This window comes from Taurulus bubalis (assembly GCF_910589615.1).
Source record: "Taurulus bubalis genome assembly, chromosome: 11".
Lineage (NCBI taxonomy): Eukaryota > Metazoa > Chordata > Actinopteri > Perciformes > Cottidae > Taurulus > Taurulus bubalis.
This window is the reverse complement of record NC_136599.1, coordinates 22,367,613-22,388,537: the sequence shown is the minus strand read 5'-3', so window position 1 is coordinate 22,388,537 and position 20,925 is coordinate 22,367,613. Positions and strand designations below refer to the sequence as shown.

At 43.1% G+C, this 20,925-nt stretch overlaps 1 protein-coding gene across 1 annotated transcript in view; it reads left to right on the top strand.

Moving 5' to 3' along the window:
• The window catches only part of LOC306743580 (plexin-A1-like), a gene marked incomplete at both ends in the record, with an annotated part of 182,910 nt that overhangs the window by 152,901 nt on the left and 9,084 nt on the right, over positions 1-20,925 (top strand). Inside the window, 9 exons of the mRNA XM_079226108.1 lie at positions 3,097-3,331; positions 7,608-7,756; positions 12,088-12,185; positions 12,825-12,983; positions 13,749-13,815; positions 17,153-17,299; positions 17,850-18,009; positions 19,032-19,135; positions 19,240-19,336. Coding sequence (XP_079082234.1) covers positions 3,097-3,331; positions 7,608-7,756; positions 12,088-12,185; positions 12,825-12,983; positions 13,749-13,815; positions 17,153-17,299; positions 17,850-18,009; positions 19,032-19,135; positions 19,240-19,336 — 1,216 coding nt within the window. The remainder of the gene's footprint in view (positions 1-3,096; positions 3,332-7,607; positions 7,757-12,087; positions 12,186-12,824; positions 12,984-13,748; positions 13,816-17,152; positions 17,300-17,849; positions 18,010-19,031; positions 19,136-19,239; positions 19,337-20,925) is intronic.

The window sequence follows — 20,925 nt, the reverse complement described above, 5'->3', positions numbered from 1 at the left end:
TGTTTTTCTATGTGAAGTGTCACAAGCTGCAGCTTTTGTTCATTTTTTTTCATCACCACCCACAGTGGGAATGCTGTTTATGTTGCTTTCATTTTCCAGAGTTTTGTATGGTTTGAAATTACGACGCCGCGCCAACTAGTGAAGGAACAAGCTTATGAGCGGTGTCCCGGGGCAACTGTTGGGCTTCACTCGTCCAGAGCTGTCAGCCGACTGCAGACTGAGATCCCTGATTCACTCCGACTGCAGCAGACTTTCAAAATCACCGCGCAGCTCCTGCAGCATCTGTATTGAGGAAGGTCAAACTTCAGTCTGGCGACGCAGCGCTCACTCTGAATATATGTGTCTGAATAACCCGCCAGTATACTCCCCCCCCATACACACACACACACACACACACACACACACACACACACACACACACACACACACACCACCTCCTGCCCCCTTTTAGACTTATCACCAATGTCCTTTCACAGTCATTTCACTATATCTTTATGACATTTACTCCCCGCTAGCTACAGCCAATATACCTAGAAAGCCACTGACAGCGCATCCATGTAATTCAATATGATAGCTCTCAACTCAACCAGCCAGTTCCATGGAGGAGCTGGAATATTATATATAAATATATTTATTTATTTTTAGGCCCCATTTCTTTTCTTTTTTACAAGGTGTCATGTTGAATATCGGAGCGATGTGTTGGCGGGGGTGGTGGAGTTAGTCCTTCGTCTGACAATAGCCAAAGAAAAAAATTAAGCTGTCTGTTCAGATCTCTTCGTGTGTGTGTGTGTGTGTGTGTATGTGTGTGTGTGTGTGTGTGAGTATGTTCGTGTTTAACGTGCACATATTTGTCTGTTGTGGAATGCTGCAGAAGGGCACATCTGCAACACAATAATATTCCCTGTGTAGAATGACCTACATACAGGGGACCCCAATGGGTGCCCAGACATACCGGCCTTGTGTGTGTTTTTGTGAGTGGGTGTACGTAGAGAACCGCTGTGTGTGTGTTTGTCAGCGTGCCTTTGCGTGTCCCTTCAGATGCTCAGCTGTATGTTGGCAGCTGTGCACCTCCCTTGAGTTCTTCGAAGAAACTTGTTTGTTGTTTTGGCCTTCAGCTTTTTAAGTTCCCTCCGTCAGTCCTTCAGTCTGTCAGGAGAATAAAAATAGACAAATATGCCCAGAAAATGTGTCACCAACTTAATATCTCTCATCCTCACACTGCATTCAAGTCATCCGAGGATACGTATCCCCCCGGATATTGGTACCAGATATAGCAGGGACCTTTTATCAAATGTTACACAGAAAGTAGCATTTGCTTTATTGATACATTTTACATGACTTATGACTTTAGAATTCATAACATACATCTATGCACAAAAAAAACGATGCACTGTGTTGAGTGTATATAGCGAAACGCTAATTTCCAACACCTGTCCACAGGAGGCTTTTAAAAAAATATATATATTTCTAATAAAATGTGATGAAATAGAATAAAAAAAGAATACATACATATACATAGATACATACACAAAGTAAAAATATGTGTTGTAGCCACATGAAGCTCCATCTGCTTGGGCAGACTTCGGTCATGTCTACAGATAGTCGCTCTGCAGCCTACCTAACCCAAACCCTAAACTGCAGTCGGCCAACGCTTTGCCCACGAGTAGATTGAGTTTTACCTCCGCCTCTACGGCCCCCATCGAGTCCACGCAGCTAATTGGCTGCTTAATCAAAAACGAGCCAATCTTGAGTGTCTCTACTGCTGCAGATTGAATTTGTAGGCGCTGCCTACATTGATATTGATGTCACAGCTTCTCTATTTTATTTCTTTAAATCAGACTTTGATAGTGTTAACGTGCAAGTGCACTTAGGAGAGCTTCAAAGTGCATAATCACACCTCATTTTAATCGGTTATCAACCCCCCTTGTGGATCGCTTGATTTGATGGATTCCAGCGCTGTGAGTCTTTTTCCTTTTCTTTCTCTCTCTCTCTCTGCGACGCAAAGCTCTTATGTAAATGTAGTTAGTCAGAAAAAAGAAAACATTACATGTGTTTGACTTCCCATAATTACCAGGACTCCTTGGGGAGAGATTTAAATGCCTCTGATTACTTTGTTTGATTACTTATACATGTGTGTGGGTATGTGTACGGTATATGTGTGTGTGTGTGTGTGTGTGTGTGTGTGTGTGTGTGTGTGTGTGTGTGTGTGTGTGTGTGTGTGTGTGTGTGTGTGTGTGTGTCGGCCGTGTGTTGTGTGCATACTCTATCTGTGTCCACCTCCACCTCCAGCTTTAACCTTGGCCAGCGTTCCCTTCTCTGACCTAAATCAGTTTGTTAAAAGTTGACAGTGACAAACGAGGACATTAGCGGTAAACTGTCCGTCTGAATACCCCAAATACATATCTGTGGACAATGCAGAAAGAGCGCAGCTGAGTCGCTCAAAAGGACCGGGCAAGTTAACTAGTGGGGTCCTCCGCTACCAAAACCGTCTGAAGCCACCTGTCCTACAAGCAAATGCTCACAGCAGCCGAGGCGAGGTGAGAGATCGGGCCTGTTCCGTGCGAGTCCGACCCCCCTCATCTGTTCTCAAACCACCTGCTACTGGAGGAGTGACCGCTGCCTCAGAGGCGTTCACATCCAGACTGGCGGAGGAGAATCTGGTAGGGGGATGTAAATAAGCAGCATTGTCCTCTCCCTCATCGACTGGGGTGGAGCTTTCTCTGAGGCGATGCTCTGAACCTACAGACTTTTTAACCACGTGAACCCTAAGCAGCTCCAGGGCGTTTCGTGGAGTTTTTGTTGGTCTCAGTCTCGAGTCAATCGTGGCTTCCCAGTTGCTCTGAAGAGTTTTTTTTTTAGGGAAGCGTTCATTACACATGATGTGTTCAAGGGCCGTTGTAAAGTTGAAAATCCAACATTATTGAATGTTCTTAATGCATCTGGCTCGAATAAACTGTGTATTTCTGACGTTTTTATATATTTTTTAAAGAAAACGGGATTTCCCGCCTGTGGGTTTTGGGGTTTCAGATTAAAGTAGAGTAATACGTGTGTGTTTTTTTCTCCCTTGATCACTGAAAACCAGTTGTGTGTTTCCAGATCCGTGCTGGAGGGTTCGAGTACTCCCCCGGGACTCTTCACATCTACTCGGACAGCCTGCTGACGCTTCCTGCCATTATCGGCATCGGCGGGGGTGGCGGCCTGCTTCTGTTGGTCATCATCGCCGTGCTGATCGCCTACAAGAGGAAGTCGAGGGATGCCGACCGCACTCTGAAACGTCTGCAGCTCCAGATGGACAACCTGGAGTCCAGAGTGGCGCTGGAGTGTAAAGAAGGTAGGAAACAGCGTGCATGGACTTTTAATGACGAGAAAAAGTCGGATGGTATAAATGTGCCAGCTGAAAAAAATGTGACAGGACATTTCTATAGGCTCGACTGCCACACTGGAATGTTTAAGCCAAAGAAAACATGTGGAGAGAGAGAGAGAGATAGTTGAGAGAACTGCAGAGAGAGAATCGATCAATCAAGCAGTCGGATGCTGATGAGGGTTTCTGCAGGGTATGTTTACTGAGGCAGATGCATCACTGTGCCATGGCTGAGTCATAGCAAGTACAAAAGTGTTTAATTTACAAAAATACCAGGCTGATATAAAATCACGCTGTTACAGTTATATTGCCTTCATCACAGAAATATACAGACTGGAGGCAAAGGAAATGATGTATATTCAGTGTGACGTTTCTACCCCTAGCGACTCTGACACATGCAACGGTGAGTTAGAACCATTGTAGGATTACAGAGCCGGGTGAAGCGGTAATTAATTATATTTTCTTCTTTTTTTATTAAATAACAATTAAAAAAGTGTTAATATTCTCTAAGATTAATATGGTTAATTTGTGAGAAAAGGCTTCACACATTTAAAAGAAAAAAAGGCTTAAATGTTATCTGAGGGGGGGGGAGAGAGAGAGAGAGAGAGAGAGAGAGAGAGAGAGAGAGAGAGAGAGAGAGGGGTCAAAGTAACGAGGGGATTGTTTGCAGAGACATTAAAGGTATAATGAGCGAGAGGTAACAGGGAGAAACACTGGTAATAGACAGACCGGGCTGACAGGGAGCTGATGAGGTCGACGTTTTAGCAGCTGAGTGTAGATGACTGATGTCAGGACAGCCCAGGTGTTTACACTCGATATAATGACACAGGCACACACAGCCAAGGTGCGAGGCTATAATACGGTCGCACCACAGCCACTGCAGAGTCAGAGCCCATTGAGCCGCTGAGGATCAGTTGTCGGACAAAAAGCTGCAACAGTTGTTACATTAAAGTGCTACAGTTTCTGGGTGATTGGTGCATGATTTCTGATCTTTTCAGAAGAAGAAGAAAAAAAAGGAGTTTTTACCTTGTTTCCTTTTTAACGTTTGCGCTATTCAAGACCGAACACAGCTAGAAAATCCCTGTTCCTCCCTCAAAGAGGCTCCAGACAGTATCAGAGTGGAATAAAAGTGCTCCGTTTTCCAGGAAATGAAGCATGGCCGTGTTCCCACCCCGCCCCGCCTGCTGTACTCCCAGCTGGCCTATAGAGACGAGACAGTGTGTGTGGGCGGAGGAACAGATGAAGTGGGCGGTCCGTGTGTGTGTGTGTGTGTGTGTGTGTGTGTGTGTGTGATGGTTCTGGGGGGGAAGAGACGGGGGACGTTTGGTTCAGTCGCACTGTACACAAGGATCCAAACTAGCATATTAGCAGTCATGGATGATTAGTTCCACATCAGAAATGACAACTGATGAATGGCTAACACAGTTGTTTCTTTGAGTGCTGAGGAGTTTCTAAATACATATTATACGTTATGGGTGGAGCACTGATTCCACGCTAATGGAAGCACACTCGGAGCTGTGGCATTATTTACACTTCACTTCCCAGACTCTGTATTCTGAGGTCCGTTCTATAATCAAATCGGAAACACATGAAGATTTTCCCAGGAAAGACCTAACAGGCACAGTTTTTATAGCAGCCCAAAATGTTTTAAATAAATAAATATCAACTGGATATAAATGTATTAGTTTATATGAAACTTACTTGTGTAATCACCTTCTTATAAATGAAAAGTTGAAGTTGTAGGAGGGAACAGGCACCTTCGCTCAATGTGATGCTCTCCGTGATGTTACTGCTACGGCCTCACATGCTGGTTTGACCAGGAGCTTACGACGGCTAATGCTAGCTTATTTTTTCAGCAAACTTTTGATTTATCACTGTAACCGACAAGTCTTGTTTTTTGCATTTGTCTGCAGGTTTTGCAGTGATGTTTTGCAGCTCACTCAAAATAATCTTGAGAAAACGTAAAACTGCTCATGGCCACAGTGAAACGCTCCGTTCAGTGGAAGTCATAGACTCGCTATGTTGAGCTATAAATGAGAGACTGATTAATGCTAGAGGAGGAGTGTTGATGATGATGGAGTGGAAGGACTGGGGTGCCTTTATCTCTTATTCTGCTTCTTTTGCTCTGCCTATTTCGTTTTTTTGTCCTCGTGTTCACCTCCCTGCTCTCCTCGCTACTTCTCTCCAGGTCTTACCTTTACATGCTGATCTCTCTTTCTTCTGTCTTTTTGTCCTAATCACTTACGTCCTCTGCATTTCCTTTCCCCTACCACCCTCACTTTGTTACTTCCTGGCCTTTCTCCCCCCCCCCCACCCCTCTTTTTTTCCCCTTTATCGTCAGTGCTTCCTCTCGTCTCCATCTCTCTAGTGGACCAAACAGTCCAATAACAGCTGGGAGAAATTATGCATGAAAACTCATCCGTCGCTCTCTTAATAATTATCCATTCATGCAATTAATTGACTTTCCTTTCCAGGAACTTTGTTTTCTGTCTCCTGGTTCTCTCTCGCTCTCTCTCGCTCTCTCCCTCGCTCTCCCTCTCTCTCTTTCTCTCCCCCTGAGCTAGCTTTCCCTTTTTTATTTCATTAAGTTTGGGTCTTTTTTTTCTTTCGCCGGACAAGCAAAGATTGAATTTGTCGGGGCTCAGACACCAAGGAACAAATTCAGTTAACTAAATTGTTTCGCCCAGTCATTAAGTGTTATCAAAATAATTCTTTGTTGGAAAAGAAATTGAAGAGAAATTTCACTGCCGCCTTTTACGTTACATATCCTTCACTGAAATGAACTGAATGAATTCGGAATCTGTTATATTTTTTATACCTACTTATCCTTGTATTCCCTCTTGCTTCATTCTTTCTCAAGTTCTTATTTGTTGCCTTTGTTGGCTTCTTGCCTCATCAGAGCTGAGCCTCTTATGATTACTAAATGTCCCTCCAATCTCTGCTTTTCATCAAATAATGAAATTGAGATTCCCATGTTACAGATTGATAGCATCAAGCTGGTAGAACGTGGTTCTTGTAATTCAATAAATAACGTAATTGCTGGCAATGCAGTGCTTTGTATGTCACAGGGAGTATTATGCAGAGCTGGGCTTGTAAGGACTACCCCACTTGCAGGGCAAGTTTCTGAAGTCCTGTAGCTTACAAGCTAACGGTCAACACGCTAGTAAGCTGCAATGCTACCAACGCAATGCTACCTACGTGCAATCGTCTTTCTAATGTATCTGTTGTGTGCCGGCAATTTGTTCTCATGATTGTATATAGGGGGGTTCAGCTCTCTGAACTTAACAAGCATATAAGCTCAGTTGCTAACACGACAATAAGCCAACATTGTTTATACAATAGTAATAATGATAATAATAATTTCAATTTATATAGCGCTTTTCAGGATACTCAAAGACGCTTTACATTATGGACAAAAGACAAAGACAAACAGAACAGAACAAAAATGAAAGAAAGCAAACAAAAACAAACAAACAGGATATTTTTGTGACAAAGAAAGAAAAGGAAAGAAAACTGGAGAAGCTGGGGGTCATAGTGGAGGATGGGTGCAGAGTTTAGCAGGTGAAAGTGAGTTGAAAGAGGTGTGTTTTGAGGGCTTGCTTGAATGATGGAAGGGTGGGAGCCTGGCGGATGTGGATGGGGAGAGCGTTCCAGAGGAGGGGTGCAGCAGCTGAGAAGGCCCTGTCACCCCAGGTCCGGCGCTTGGTCCTGATGCAGTTTATATTCTGCAAAGGAAAGTTACATAAAACTAGATGGCGCAACATAGCTAGCTTCCTTGATTTGGGACTTTCCTGCTCGCCGCTCCCTCAAAGGTCAGCCCATGCCAGATCAATTCCTAACAGGAAACAGTATGAGTCCAATTTTCAAAGGTGTGTCCGAGCTTCTAGAACTAGACATTGTGTATTGGACTATGTGGTCAAAAGCAAACCACAATCCTGTTTTTTTAATAAAATTATGTAATTGATCGATTCTCACACGTACAATTAGAGGTTTGTTAACCTCAGATCTGATTTTTTTTTCCATTTATAGATAATATATATATATATATTATAGATAATATTTTTTTGGAATGGCCCATCAACTCATTCAGAGTTACCGTTTTGGAACCAGAAGGCAATACTCCGTGATTATTGTCATTTCACAAGCCGATATGATGTTTAGCAGCAGTGCCGTTGCCACTGTTTGTCCATCCAAAACCGTACGTGTTCACCATCCTGTCACCTTTTTTTGTTTCTTTTCCAAACAGCTTTTGCCGAGCTTCAGACGGATATCCACGAGCTGACCCAGGAGCTGGACGGAGCTGGGATTCCCTTCCTGGACTACCGGACCTACGCAATGAGGGTCCTGTTCCCGGGCATTGAGGACCACCCTGTGCTAAAGGAGATGGAGGTACGGGTCAGTACACCACCAACCAAGCTTGAAACTGAAACAAACTTACCATTATTGGTCAGTTCCACTCGAACCAAAAACCAGGCCTTTGCACTAATTAAGTAACATCAGAGGTAGAAAAAGTACATTGAAGTTCTTGCAGGTGCTAAAACCTCAACTTTCATCACTTCACATTGATCTCCTCCCTTCCCCAGTTTAATGCATCCGTGAAAGAAATTAGAAACTCTTGACATTATGTATCGCAAATGATTTATTTGATAACTACAACCTGTTTTCTTTCAAATCGACAACAGTTGAATAGTTCACTCGGGTTTAGGAATTAACCATATATTTTTTAACGCCGTAGTCAGCTTGCCTCAATGAATGCAAATGGCTTCACTGAAGTCTCATCGTCATTAGTTTGAACTTCTGGGACAGACTCTCACCATATTCTCTAGATGTAGGGGAGAGAAGTTTTAAAGTGAGGAATGCTTGAAATTGACTGAAATTAAATGTTATGTAAAGAAGTCCAAGAAGATAAAGAGATGGGGAAAAAAAGAGTGCACAGCAAAAATGAAGCAAAATATGATAGGAAAGGGTATTAGAGCAGAGAGGGAGAAATGATATTCTGGGTTTCCAGGATTCTTGCTTGCATTATACATCACTGTTAAGTTATTAATTAAGCCAGTACAGGCAACCACCTTGCCAGCACAGCCGAATAGAGAGAGTGCACACGATTTATAAGGACATTCTACCGCTGAGACCAAGGGAAGTACAATTAATAGTGTGTCAACATAAACTACTCTCCTCCAAAACTGGAAACCAGAGAGCCAAGTTTGTAATCAGCAGTATCATTAAGATGTAGAATCTGGTGCTGCTCCATTGACTTTGATTGGAGTGCTGACTTTTTGGAGTCAAGGAATAATTTGTTTGACCTTTTACAGCTTCATTTAATCGCTCTAATCCAGAAAGTGGATTTATATTCCTAGAAGAAGAAGAAGAAGAAGAGAAAAAAAAGCCCTCTGAGCGGTCTCATAGCTCCATGTCGTCTTCTTTTGATTCATTCTAAATCATCTCATTTTTGGCTCAACGAAACACTAGTGATTACTTAAATACAGTTGAATCATTGTTGGATATAGAAACTAGACCATAGTGGCTTCCAGCAGAGACTATAAAGCTAATATAGAGAAAACTACTGATAGTCAGTCTACAGAGTAAGTACAAAGTTTTGAACAACAGAAGTTTAGGAAATAATCCACTTAGGCTCCATATTTTCCCTCCTTTTTGTTTTGTTTGACCACTTTTGCAGACTTGCATAAAGTTGTGTGACATAATTCAATCTGGTGTAAAATCTGCTTATCAAATCTAAATCCTTCGGAGGCCCTTATTGAATCTAATTAGATTTCAGCTTTCAACATTCATAAAGTTATAAATAACAAAAACTCAACATTTAATTAAGTTTTGCAGGGAGATTTTATTGTGCGAGACACCAGAAACACTTCACCTAATGGATGTTCCCAACCAGCAGATACAACCTGAAAATTAGATAATAAGCAGCATAGAATATGAAATGTAGATTAATTGTGTGACGCAAGTGTCGCCTACTTTTTACTTCTTGTTTTTCTGCTGCTTGTTCCAAATATTAATAATTTGTGATGTAAATATTGATATCATTGTGGAACTTTAATTGGGAGATTCCTGCATTTGTTTTATTTGTAAGGACCAATAGGCAGTATTGACCGTAAATGTTGTACCATTTGTTATAGAGAGTTATCCTTAAGCTAAATCTTCATCTACAATGAAACCGCACACACAGTGAAAAAACACCTCTATAACAAACGTGAAAAAGAAGATGGAACCCATGATACGAAATGACTGACAGCCGTACACCATGTCAGCAACCAATGCATTTTGGAAAAATTAATGGTGGAATGAATACAAAAAACTCAGGACTTTCACCCTGGAGACCGTTGTTCGTGTCCCACATGAAACCAACATTAAACGTGTAACGTTGTTGCGCAAAGATACCTAAGAAAGGTGGTTATTTCTTATCGCTAGTTACAGTGTTACTGTTGTTGAAACTCCATTTCAAAGTATCCAGTGGTTTCCAGAAACGTACAATGCCAACATTTCTTTTGGAGACTGTGTCGAGAGTACGGTTTCTTTTCAATAAATAAAACTAGCTGTGGGCTTGTACAGATACCAGCTAGCAGAGAGCACATGCACCAGACATCAGCCAGAGGTTTCCTTGCAGCTGTGAAGGAAATAACGTTAATTAGCTTTGGCCCCAAAAAAGCTCCCGCCGGCAACGTTCATTATTTTAGTTGGCAAAAAAAGGCGGTCAACGCCAGGATGACCCCAAACTGCTATGATATAAAGTTTTGCATCTTTGCCCGCATCAAACCAGCTCAAATTTGTGCTCACTTCTTTGTGGAAGCAAGTCACGCTTAGTGTCTCGCATGAATATGCACAGCTGGTTTTATCGGCCCATGAGGTCCTAAAATATCTAGGGGGGGGGAATCAAAATACACACAAGAAATATGACAGTGTGGGTATGATGTCCCCTGATACAAATACAGTCCACCTTTAATTTAAAGTGTCAGGCAGGCAGAGAGGTAGAGGGATCTTACCTATTTTATAGTTATGTCTAGACTTCCTTCCTTTTCCCTCTGTATTTCCCCCAGGGGTTGCCAGTGTAATCCAATGGCCTGTGTAAACTAACACTCCTAGCTTTATTGCTCTGTGTGACTGCTCTCTTCCCTAAGCTAGACAGCCACACTACTCGCCGGTTATGCTCTTACTCACACACACACACACACACACCACACGCAGTACATGTATACACATTCACCGCCGTGCAGATAGCTGGACGTACCCCGTCCTAACGCTCTCTTTTTTCTTCTTTCTTGCTTTCACGCTCTCTTTTCAAACACACACATCACACATCACGCTACCTTTCCACCCTGGAGGCCCGAGAATCTCATTTAGCACTTTAAAGAGAGGCACAGGCACTTTATTATGGTGCATCGAGGGAAGAAGTCTAGATGTTGCAGTGGTATGAAAGGATGACAATAGAGAGAGAGAGAGAGAGAGAGAGACAGAGAGAGATATGATGTGTGTGTGTACGTGTTAGACAGACACAAAGACACAGAGCAGGAGAAATTAATATGGGAAGAAGGCCAATGATGCGAAACAGTCGACGGCGAGCGCACGGGAGAGAATCAGAGCGGTGAGGAGAACGGGGCGAGTGAGCGACAGAGAGGCGTCTTCAGGGGGTTTAGTGTGTTGTTGATGAGAAGTGACAGGTGCCAGCCAGTGGAACAAGCAAGGCGCACCTCTGTCACCAAGCCTCACACACACACACACACACACACACACACACAATCCTGCCATGCCCCGGCACGTCTTCCCACCCTTCCATCTCTCCCTCTGTCCTCCGTTTGACATAGGAATCTCTCTCCTGCCGGGCTGGTCCGGGCCAGTCAGAAGCGCTATTAAAAGATTCAGTTTGAGGGCTTTCAAGTTATATAAGCGACTCAGCAAAGTGGCGAGTGTGACAGAAAATACCAGAACTTTCTTCACGACCTGAGCGATCAATGCAGGACAAGCAAGCATCTAATAACAAATAACTCAAACTCATCGAGTCAAAGCAAAGACAGTGTATGAGCACGCAGGGAGCTCAGACTGCTCATTACGAATAGGATTCTTGTCTTATCGACATTCAAGTGGAGGATGCTTTCACCCATCCCCCTGATGTCGAGAAGACAATTATTTAAAATGCCTGCAAAAATCGTTCGAAAAAATCGACAACTCGGAAAGCGGCACACAAGCAGTGTGGCGGGAGAGAGAGAGAGAGAAAGAGAGAGAGAGAGAGAGAGAGAGAGAGAGAGAGAGAGAGGAGCCAATCAGTCTTACCGAGCTGTTTACAAGCCAATCTCAGGCCATCACATGGTGAAAAAAAAAACACGCAGATGTGAATCCTAGTTTTATTTTAGCTTTTATATCCTAAATGCTATTTATCACAATTGATTGTGCACACACCACTTCCTCACAGATGTCTGTGACCGTTCAAACGATCACAGACTTTATTATGGAAAGTCACTGCTACGGGTTCAAGATTGAAGGAAAACAAGCCTCAAGGATTCCCTCCAGACAAGTTGTAAAGGGATAGATCTTATTTGAAGTGGGGTTGTGTGAGGTACTTAAACATGGTCAGTGTATTGTCATACTGCACATGAAGGCCCCTCCAAAAAAATACAAAGAAAACATGCTCATTAATTAAGAACAGAAAGAAACTGACCTCCACTCCACTGACCTTCGCCTCTGATGTAACTGTCTGTCTCTGTGTCTTTCTTCAGGTCCAGGCGAACGTTGAGAAGGCTCTGACGCTGTTTGGCCAGCTGCTGACGAAGAAGCACTTCCTGTTGACGTTCATACGAACACTGGAGGCACAGAGGTGTCTGCCTTTCTTCATCTCTTCCTTTATTGTTCTGATACAGGCTGCATTGTTTGTTTCTAGTGATAAAAAAAAGAAATTCCAAAAGGGATTTCTGCTGTTTAATAAACTGTCTACCGGTTTTGGAAATTAATTTAAGGGTTAATTCAAGCTTATCATTTCAGTGCTTTAGCGTTTACCCAGATGATATTTCCAACCATGAGAGTAAGATCACATAAATACAGTATACTGTGTCCTTTATGTGTAATTTCAAGTAAATAAAAAATGCATCTTAGAAATAAGCATTGTAGTACATTTTGAAAGTCTGATTAATAGATTTTAGACAAAAACTCTTCTAATGATGGAAAAAGGAATATTTATCACCGGTTAAATTTGACTAATTTGACATGAAAGGTCTGTCTGTCCTTTTTATTAGGACAGGGAAGAAAAATTGATTAACAGAGAAAAACATTTTAGCAGCTAAAATTACCCTAAAGCACTTCACCAAATGGTCTTTGGCAAAACAGAGCTACACACCTTTTGATTAAGATTAAATGTGCACTAATATTTAAAAGAACTGCTATAATGTCACGCATGTATTTTGAGGCACAGCTTCAGATCTTAATTAAACAAAATCTGGTGTTTTCTGTGTATTTCCAGGTCTTTTTCCATGCGGGACCGAGGCAATGTGGCCTCTCTCATCATGACAGCCCTGCAGGGGGAGATGGAGTACGCCACCGGAGTCCTGAAACAGCTGCTGTCCGACCTGATAGACAGGAACCTGGAGAGCAAAAACCATCCCAAACTGCTGCTCAGGAGGTGAGGGCGATGTGGAGGGACATGGGACACATATATAGACGACGCTGTGAAACACCACGCAGTGGATTAGTGGCACCAACTCAACTTTCTTTAAAACTCTAACTTAATGTAAATACATAATTTAGTCGTAAGTTTTGTTGAACTCATGAACGTCAGTTAGTTTTTCTTCTTTTGACTTGAAACGGACTGAATGAATGAAGTTCTGGTTCACCAAAACATTCTAGGTTGATAAATAGCACGACGGGTAATTTTGATTTTGTCCCTTTAAGTTACAGTTGTTACGTCAGATGATAATAAGAACAGTGGGAACTACAATGAGTGTTAGCACATTTAAAGTGGACAGCAAGTCCACATAAATGTTCCAATGATAAATTAATTATGAATAAATCCATCTGGAGTCGGTAAGGATAAATCTGAGGGCTCTCGAAAAGTATTTAAGGTGTAAGGGTACATAAATATGTACGCTCTGTGTGCGCTTTGATAGTTTGTTTATTGGATAAAATCCAAAGTGGGAGCAGATATATATATTGTATTTTTTGCTTTTTAAAGGACATTCTTCTGGAAACCAACAACTGCTTCTCAACTCAACACAGCAAACTTTAAATCCATTTCCCCCCCGTGAATAGTACAAAACCACGTGGCTGTTTCCCCCCAAAAAACCTTCCACATGGCCTCTCGGCGCTTGCTTGTTTTCATTATCCTGTCGCTCTGCAATGTGTTTCCAGCTTTCTCCTCTCAATGTCGCCTTTCTCCTCTTTGTGTCAGAACGGAGTCGGTCGCTGAGAAGATGCTGACCAACTGGTTTACGTTCCTGTTGTATAAGTTCCTCAAGGTAAGCCCAACAACAAGGCATGATCCAATAACGTCCTTGTTACATCTGTCTCTTTTTAAACACGGATGAATACTCATCATCTTAAATGGATTTATATCGTATTTATACTGTCTGTGTCTTCAAGGGTTTTATTAAAACCTTGTTTTTTCTCCCTGTTGCAGTTATTAAAAGGGCTTTTTCCTTCCTCAGCCATATATATATTCTTCCCCTACCAGTGCAGTATACAAACATTAGCTCATCAAAGCCTCCCAGCAGCTCTTCTCTGCTGTTTTAATGTCCTTTTTCTTTTTCTTTTTTAAAGTCCACAGATCCACTCCGCTCTCCTAATTTCACTCTTGTAGCCAACCCGTCCCGCCTTGCTGATCTCTATGTCGTTCTTTTGGCTCACATCTTCTCCCTCTGATCTCTCTTTCATCTGTTGTCATTATTCCCCCGTCGGTCTCCCTTCTGCCTTAAGGTCATGTGCCTGAAGAGAGAGCTGGTTCTCTCTCTCTCTCTCTCTCTCTCTCTCTTCTGATTACAAATTATGAAGTTGTCATCATATGCCAGTATAATCCCAATCGCGTTATGAGTGCATGTTGTGTTCAAGGCATGGCATGTACTACATTTTCCCTGTCTCACATTTCTTGAATTAGAAAATAATTATGTCCCTGTGCAGATTTCCGATTGATTGTTGGCGATGCAGGAACCTGAGCCCATTCCTCCTTCAGAACAGCGAGAGACAGCATTATGTCCCCGAAGTGTAAATGTCAGCATGCAATTAGGGAGCCTTAACGAAGCCGCGATGCGGAGCAAAGGCACATTTCTCCAAGAGGAGCACGGAAGGCGAAAGCGTAGCAGCCGTGATGTATGCTCGCGCTGTCTCGTTAGCAGCTGCCCACCTAATTGGCCCAGATGCTAACGAGGTTCTCGATGGGCGGCATGATGGGGAAGGCAAGACGGGGGGTGGGAGGGGTCAGAGGTGACGGGGAGAGAGAAGAAGAATAGAGGAGGGCATGAACCTGAAGAAGAGCAGAGGAAGAGAGGAAAGGGGTGAGGAAGAAGGGAGGAGGAGATAGGTGGGAAAAGGAGAGAGAAAGAAGGAAGGAGGATGAACTGAATAAAGAACGATATTTTAAAATGTGCGGTAGAAAGTACAAAGAAAATACATGTAACCTAAAAAATACAAACGCAGCGTCTATTTAGCTTGGTGTTTTTTTGTTTTTTACAACGACTTCATTAGATGTTGTTTTTTGTCATCATGTCCAGAACATTGGGAACATTAGTTTGTAAGTAGTCGGACATGTTGTTGCTCAGTGCTGCTCATGGTGAAATGAATGAGGGGGGGATAAACAGAGTGGATAGGAAAAGAAAAATAGTAGTGAGTTATAAAAGCATTCTTCAATTAGCGTGAGAGACTGAGAACCCAAAGTTTGCACAGATATGTTTGCTCCTACTCCTATCCTTGATTCTCCAGGTTTCTTCTTTCCTTGCTTTATTTAAAGACACATTGACTGATGTGTTTTTTGGTGGAGGTCATTAAACATTTGAATCCCTCTTACACAGCAGTGAGATGACGGAGATTTTAATGAACAAACACTCTGATACTGATTTCATTTTACATTTATTTGGCATCAAACTAGAAATAAACAAACAGTTAACACAGGCACACAGGATTAAAACTAGGAAAATGTGTTTTAAACATGCTGACAGCAACAACCGTCTGGCATTACGACATCATATCAATATCGTAAGTGAATGTAAAAGAGGGAAAAAAAGGAGGAAGGAAACATAAAGGAGGAAGATGAAATAGCAGTAATGCCATGAGGATTGGTGTATTACATGGAGAGGAAGAGGGGGGGAGAAGAATGTGTGTGTGTGTGTGTGTGTGTGTGTGTGTGTGTGTGTGTGTGTGTGTGTGTGTGTGTGTGTGTGTGTGTGTGTGTGAGGGAGAGAAAGAAAAAGTGATTTGTAGAGTGTGCTTGAAGGTGAGACAGATGAATTAGTACTTTCCCCTGTTCTCCTCTGGACCTCATGCATCTCAGACACACACACACACACACACACACACACACACACACACACAGTCTGAAGTATCTCCCTGAGCCCTGCACGGTCGATCATTAAGCTCTCGTCAGGATGAGTATTGGCCGCGATGTGTCCTCTCTCTCCCCTCTCTCTCCCCTCTAAACTGCCACTACTTCAGTCGGGAGTGTTTTCCTTGGGCCCAAGTGATGCCTACCGACACTATTGATTGGCAAGTGTCTTTGATGGAGCGGGGAGCGGGGAAACATATTTATATCATCTGTGTCCGGTCGAATGAGCGCTGAGACTTAGACGACGGGAGAGAACTGAAAGGGGTTTACATAGCACTGCTTTGAGACGGGCGGCGAGAGGTCAATACCACTCTTATGCTTCACTGGCCGGATAGTCTTTTAACATCCGATAATAGTTCGGATTTGCTTGTCCGGCCGCTTCACAACATGATCACCTTATAACAGCTCAACAGTTTCGTGCTAACGCCGCTGCAACAGGTAATGTGAAGCAGGACGAAGTCACAGTAGTTTAATCAGTACGTTTCAAATGACTTCAACTCAACTCGACCGATCGTTTAACCAATTCATTTCACTCATTAGTCTCCCTTTTGAGAGGAAACCTGCTCCCCTCAAGAAACAACACATGATGACAGTAATAAATGGCCTTAAAGTTAGTTTACAGAATATGAATACAAAATAAAAAAGGCACAAGGGAAAGACAAGAAAAAAATAAAGAAAAAAAAGTTTACAAAATATCTTTTGTCTTCACAAGCCTAACTTCATGAATACAAAATAAATGGTGGCTATTGGTCTGCAAACAAGAAGGATTCTTACATGACACAGTAAGCATCAGAAATGATTCTGATGCTTGTTGGACTAATACTCTTTCGCACGCTTATTTTTTGTTAAATCAATATCACAAGTTCGGCAGCAGAAAAGCTATTTTCCTTTCTGCCCATCGATGGACGCTTTTCAACAACTATTTAAGACGGCTGTCAGCACAGGCGATATAAATGCTTTCATGAACTGGCTCTGAGTTGAATCACTGTGCTATGAAGTGGATCGACACATTGTAGTTTAACCCCTCTTAGTGTATGTGTGATGATTCATGGGATGGGACAGAAGAGGAGAAATCACAGCACAAAAGTTACTCCTCCCCAGATCTTTTGCTTTTTACCGTGAGATTTCTGGACCTCTTTTCCCTCCTCAGCGCCATCCATTTTTTTTTTATTGAAATGAAAAGAAACCTGAGCAAATTAAATCCCTCTTTTGGTCGATCTGCCGGCAACTCTGACATCTCTGTCTGTCTGCTCCCTCACCAGGAATGTGCTGGGGAGCCTCTGTTCATGCTCTACTGTGCCATGAAGCAGCAGATGGAGAAGGGGCCTATAGACGCCATCACGGGAGAAGCCCGCTACTCCCTCAGCGAGGACAAGCTCATCCGGCAACAAATAGACTACAAAACCCTGGTCAGTGGACCTGCTGTGTGTCTCCAGGCCTCTGAAAATCACTTGGCGGGGTTGGAAAGTTTGACGATGACAATTTAGCGAGCCCAAAATAATCAGCGGCTGAAATGCGGCGGTCACCACGGCCTTAATTGGTCTGCTGAAGGGGGAAAGGCTTCCTCCCAGCGTCAACACGACGCCGCAGGATCAGCTTTGTTTTGGAAAGGGAGAGAACGCGATCTGGCCGTGAACCTGCCCGACTGCTGCCCGGTGTTGATCACGCTCTCCCTTGCAAACAAAGCACTCCAAGGTTTGGATTGGAAAGACAAACCTACTTGTCTCTACTTCTCTGGTTTTGGTCTGCGCCCACGAGTCATTGTATCCAAACAAACTGAGAAAAAAATCTAGGTGTGAAAATGCACGTCATGTACATTCAAATGCACCGTAGCAATCATCCCAATATCTACTGGTGGCCGGTGTTCCTCTCTGTGTCTCTGCTTCAGCTCAAAAATATTGTCTCTGTTTTCATTTTCCATTGTTTCCACCTGTTTATGTGTATTTATTTCTCCCACAGACGTTGCACTGCGTGAACCCAGAGAACGAGAACGCCCAGGAGGTGACGGTCAAGTGTCTGAACTGTGACACCATCACTCAGGTCAAAGAGAAGCTGCTCGACGCCGTGTACAAGGGCAGCCCCTATTCCCAACGGCCCAAGGCCTCCGACATGGACCTGGGTAAGACACACGATGCTGCATATTGCATATTCATAGAACTATATGAGACACGTGTGGACAAAATGGTGGCCCAGGGGCGTATTTCCGTTGCAATTGAGCCTCATTGCAAAAATAGTTTGAATCGCATAAATCAGCACAAATAAGATCAGCGCTAATCACCCCCACGCGGTTACGGTGTAATTGTTATCGTCTTCAGAGAGCTAGTGGTGAGCGAAGAGCATTAATAAAGGGTGTGACACCCACACCTCCCAGTGATCATGCCAGCGGGGATCCTATCCAGGCGACGGCGTCGTCACGCTCCATCAAACTAATTTATTCTTGGGATGCGGTTACAGGATGCAACAGCAACTGCAGTTGTGTGATGTAAAAGAAATGAACAAAGCTCCCCGACATGTCATTGTGAAACACACAAAAAGGGATTCGTGCTGTATTATCATTAGCACAACATCTTTTGTTTGGTGTGGACCTCGGTGACGGGCCAGATAGCGGTTGCAAGTAAAACGCAAATCATGGGCTGCTTTCCATTCTTTATAAATTCAATGTCAAATAACAACTCAAAACTCTGTGTGTGTGTGTGTGTGTGTGTGTGTGTGTGTGTGTGTGTGTGTGTGTGTGTGTGTGTGTGTGTGTGTGTGTGTGGAGGGGCAGCAGAGCACAGCAACCTGTAAACATAACGCATGACATAAGATCACCCGTTGCTCATTTACATATCCTGCAGACATGACGCAATTTAAGAGTTTGTACCACCTGTTGCCTGTACATCCAATATTTACCCTCCTTTTTCCTTTAAATATATTATGTATAAAATATTTTAGTTGCTAAATTCTACACATGTTCACCAGCTGGTCACTAACTTACATGCACTTGATGGGCCGTGAAACTAAACAATGAACTAGAAGATTTTGATTTAGAAGCGGCTGAATCACACCACACTGCAAGGTCAAATGAAACACACACTCACACCCGCACACAACATGTGTTGTTGTTCTTTGCTCTGAACGTCTGCTCCCTCTTCCCTGAAGAATGGCGCCAAGGTCGCATGGCCAGAATCATTCTGCAAGATGAAGATGTCACAACTAAGATCGACAACGACTGGAAACGACTGAACACGCTGGCTCACTATCAGGTAAAAAACGGGCACAAGCACGTGCACAGGCACGTGCACAGGCACGTGCACAGGCACGGTTGGATTCATGCGGTGAATATTTGGGTGTTTGCCTTGGCGTGTAGGTGACAGACGGCTCCGTGATCGCTCTGGTGCCGAAGCAGAACTCTGCCTACAACATCTCCAACTCCTCCACCTTCACCAAGAGCCTCAGCAGATACGGTAGGACTCCCTTTTCTCCTCTTGACTTCACCCTATTTAAAATCGTCCCGTCAGTGACTCCCATCCCATCTCCCAATTCCTTTATAAGCTCTTTGTCTTTGTTTATCGCGGCCATGATTGAGCTCCATTCTTTGTGAATGGCAATCCTTTTTATCCATCGCTGTCAGCCCAGGCCAAGGCTATTCCACGGCTATTTCAAAGCAGCCCGTAAATGACAGGCATTAAAGTAGACACCTCCATTCCCAGCTGAGTGACGGAGAGAGAGTTGGAGAGACAGGGAGCACCTGGCAGTCAGCGACAGACAGATGCCTGGCATCAATATGGTATACTTCACCTGAAAATTAAACAATTTGGAAGATAAATTACTCTGTCGTAAAAAAAAAAGAGGCAGTGCCCCATAGGCATGCACAGCTGTTATCATCGCTACTGATCTAAACTCACAACCAACCTGGATTTTCTCTAAAAGTACCCATTATACGGTGAGGTTAAAATGTTAATAATCTTTTTTTGCACAGCTCTTTTCGGGGAGAGCATTTCTGCCTCTATTCGACAGTGTGGACATCTACAGGAAACGTACGGGGAGAGAGAGGAGGATGTGACATGCAACTAGAGCTCCTCGACGGGATGCAATTCATTTGAAATCATGTCGCAGTTATGAATTACGCACATTAACCATTAGGCTGCCAGGCTCCTCCCGAATCAGACGTGCCTCTAGCAGAGCTGTTATCTAGTGAGGGCAGTTTCTGACGACAACCGTGGTGCCTTAAAATAGCAGGAGAGTGAGACCTCCTGCTTTTTCTTCTAACCTATTCATCAAATACAGAAGTGGGGAATATTCTATTTTAATAATCTCTACCAACAGAAATCTGCAAATAAATGCAGAATCTTTAGGCAATGGGAATAGATTTTGGCATCAGATGTATTCTGGTTTCTGTTTTTTGGGGAGGGATGTGGGGGTTGCCTGAGTAGTATTGACCAATCACGTTTGAGTGGGCTTTGGTTGCGTGCAGGTCAACAGTAGCGGCAAAAGAGGCCGAACGCTTCGGCCAAAATTCAATCTTGGATTTATTTGTATTACGTTTCTGGCAAGGCTGATAATATATATTCTGTAATTTTAGTTCTCCGCCAATTCCTGGGAAAAAAAATCTGTCTCCTCAGATGTTTAATGTTCCACCAGCTAGTCGCTATTTTACAGCTGCTGCCTGAAAACAACGTTGATGAGATCTGTAAAAAGTGGAAGCAATGAACCTAAAAATCTCCGTGGCATTCAGGAAAAGTGGGAATTTAAGTGATCATTCTCTGTGGCTTCGTCGCTATGCAAGTCGTCATGCGATTCAGAGTAGAAATAAGTCCTAAAAACAAATACCCTTAATGAAGTTGAGCCCTATCTATGCGGAGGCGCTTTGACTTGAACAAAAATGGAAACATCTGACGAAAAGCAATCACATAACACCTACACTGTTTGACTACTGGATTAGTGGGGGGCAACGTCAATGGAGAAAATTACATTTCCGCAATCAAAGATTTTTTATTTTTGTGAATCATCTCAACCTGCAAAACCTGCACATCTGCTGCTATTTTGATTAAAA